This window comes from Otolemur garnettii, unplaced genomic scaffold (assembly GCF_000181295.1).
Source record: "Otolemur garnettii isolate 467f Iridium unplaced genomic scaffold, OtoGar3 scaffold00244, whole genome shotgun sequence".
Lineage (NCBI taxonomy): Eukaryota > Metazoa > Chordata > Mammalia > Primates > Galagidae > Otolemur > Otolemur garnettii.
Window position 1 is genome coordinate 492,505 of NW_003852639.1, and position 2,224 is coordinate 494,728.

The window sequence follows — 2,224 nt, forward strand, 5'->3', positions numbered from 1 at the left end:
AGTCTCTGTGAGCAGGCCCACTCTTAGGGGGTGATGATTGAGGTCCAGAAGATGGACATGGCCTGCTTTCTCCCTCCCCCCACCCATTTTCTAACCCAAATTCCAACTCCCTTCAAGACCACCATGCAGGATAATCCCACTCTCTGGGAAGCCGAAGGCCTCTGCTTGCCCATGATGGCACAGTGAGCCATCTTCCTTACATGCAAAGTGTGGCCTTGCAGGCTCTGTAATGAGACATCCAGTGGAAATGCCGGAAACTGGCCATTCAAGTGTGACCCAGACAGACCCCAGGCTGCAGGCTCAAAGTCTTCCTGCTGGTGAAGATAAGATGAGCTTGGTGGATCTTATCTCTCTCTATGTCCTGAACCAGTTTGGGCAGACAGGGAACCCCAGCTATGGCTTAACAGATGGAGATAACATTTTACGAACATTCCTTTCCTGCTGCCTCTGATGAGAGGGATCTGAGAGGAGCCCCACCCTGCTGAGGTTTGGTGAGGACCTAGAGGCCAAATGTAGTCTGATTAACAGGCATCCCAAGCTGTGACTCAAACCCTCAGCAATTTCAGAGGAAGCTCGTTATGATGACTCCACAATTAGCACCTCAGACCACATGTCCAGTCAGTCCCATGAGAGGCTGGACCAGGTACTATATAAAAGTCCCCACTTTGCTGGGCTAGACATGTATTCCGTGTCCTTTGTTGGGTCTCACTAGATCAGGTAAGTGGGAATATCTATGCCATCCTCCCTGCTGCTGTTTTTGGGAGGCCGCTGTCCAGTTCCTCCCCTGGACTGTGCTTTCTACTCATTGCTAAGTGGTTAGCCATATCATGGGCCTTTCAGACCATCCTCTGTACACCAGGTACTCTTGCACCTGATCTTCAAATTGATTCACCAAATAGAAGAGGAGAAGATGTGGGGTGGGCCGGGGCTGGGGGATATCCAGACAAACGGGGGACATTGTCACCCAGGAGACAGGTGACAGGGGAGCTGAGGTAGGATGGACAATAAAAGGGGTAAAAACAGCTGAGAACTGAGTTCTCAGCCTTAACAATCACTCAGTCCGTTCCCCCCTCTCAAAGCTTCTGCCTCCAAGTTCCTGGCCTAGTTCTTTTAATGCAGATTATTTCAAATCTTGTGTTTCTTTCAGATTCTGCAAATCATCCCAAGATGTCCTTCAGTGAGCAGCAGTGCAAGCAGCCATGTGTGCCCCCTCCATGTCTTCAAAACACCCAAGAGCAATGCCCAGCAAAAGCTGAGGAAGTGTGCCTCCCTTCATGCCAGGACCCCTGCCAAGAGCAGTGCCCAGCACCAGCTCAGGAGGTGTGCCTTCCTCAGTGCCAGGAGCTAAGCCAGGGAGACTGCCCACAGCAAAGCCAAGGTCCATGCCTACCTCTGTGCCAAGACCAGTGCCCACCTCAGCGTGTAGAGCCTTGCCAAGAGCCATTCCAGACAAAACACGTGGAGGTCTGTCCACAGGAAGTCCAGGAGAAATGCTCACCCCCTGGCAAGGGGAAGTAGCTGCTCACACGGCATCTGGGGTAAGAAGCAGCCGTCAGACGACACCCCAACCCCAGCTCAGCTGTGTTGGCCTCCCTCTGTGGGTGCTGTCAGACGACACCCTGTCCCCAGCCCAGTCCTGTTGGCCCCCCTCTGAGGGCACCTCTGTTTGCAATGACCCTTCTTGCCTCCTGGCTTCCTCTGTATTCCAGGACTTGGTCTTTGTCTCTGAAGACAGTTCTCTCTGTATTTCAACGACCTCTGTGAATTAGATTTTTCTCAGCAGTCTGATGGAAGATCTCAAATGTAGGGATTGTGTGATTATAAGGGTAGACCAAAGGAGCTTAGCACAGCTCCCTTGGGACAAAAATTCATCCAGTCCTGGGTGCATGACAGCCAAGGGTGCCTTCATTCATCTCTCAGAGTGTCAGACTCTCATTCGAGACTCAAAACAGACTGAATTCTGGTGGACTTTCCTTTTATCATCACCACCACCATGAGTGTTGAGAAGAGGTTGATAGTGTTGCAAAAGTCAAAAATAGAGCGATTTCATCTCTGCATCATAAAAAAGAACAGCAAATGGTTAGCCATTGAAATGTTGATTGTGCCTTTAAAAAACAAAGCAAAAATGTAAAATATTGGTAAATAAGGAAAGACGGGATGGGTGTTTGTGGTTCTTGTTGATCTCTGTGCCTTGCAGCTGGCCTCTGAGGGCCGTGTTCTCAGC

At 50.4% G+C, this 2,224-nt stretch overlaps 1 protein-coding gene across 1 annotated transcript; it reads left to right on the forward strand.

Annotated features, from left to right (window-relative positions):
• The first annotated feature begins 1,167 nt into the window (after positions 1–1,167).
• Positions 1,168–1,518, forward strand: LOC100949958 (proline-rich protein 9). The gene has a single exon (XM_003802253.1). The coding sequence runs from the start codon at positions 1,168–1,170 to the stop codon at positions 1,516–1,518; it is 351 nt and encodes a 116-aa protein (XP_003802301.1).
• Positions 1,519–2,224: the final 706 nt, after the last annotated feature.

Bases quoted from the DNA above. Each gene is read 5' to 3' on its own strand.
- LOC100949958 (XM_003802253.1), top strand. From the start codon at position 1,168: ATGTCCTTCAGTGAGCAGCAGTGCAAGCAGCCATGTGTGCCCCCTCCA.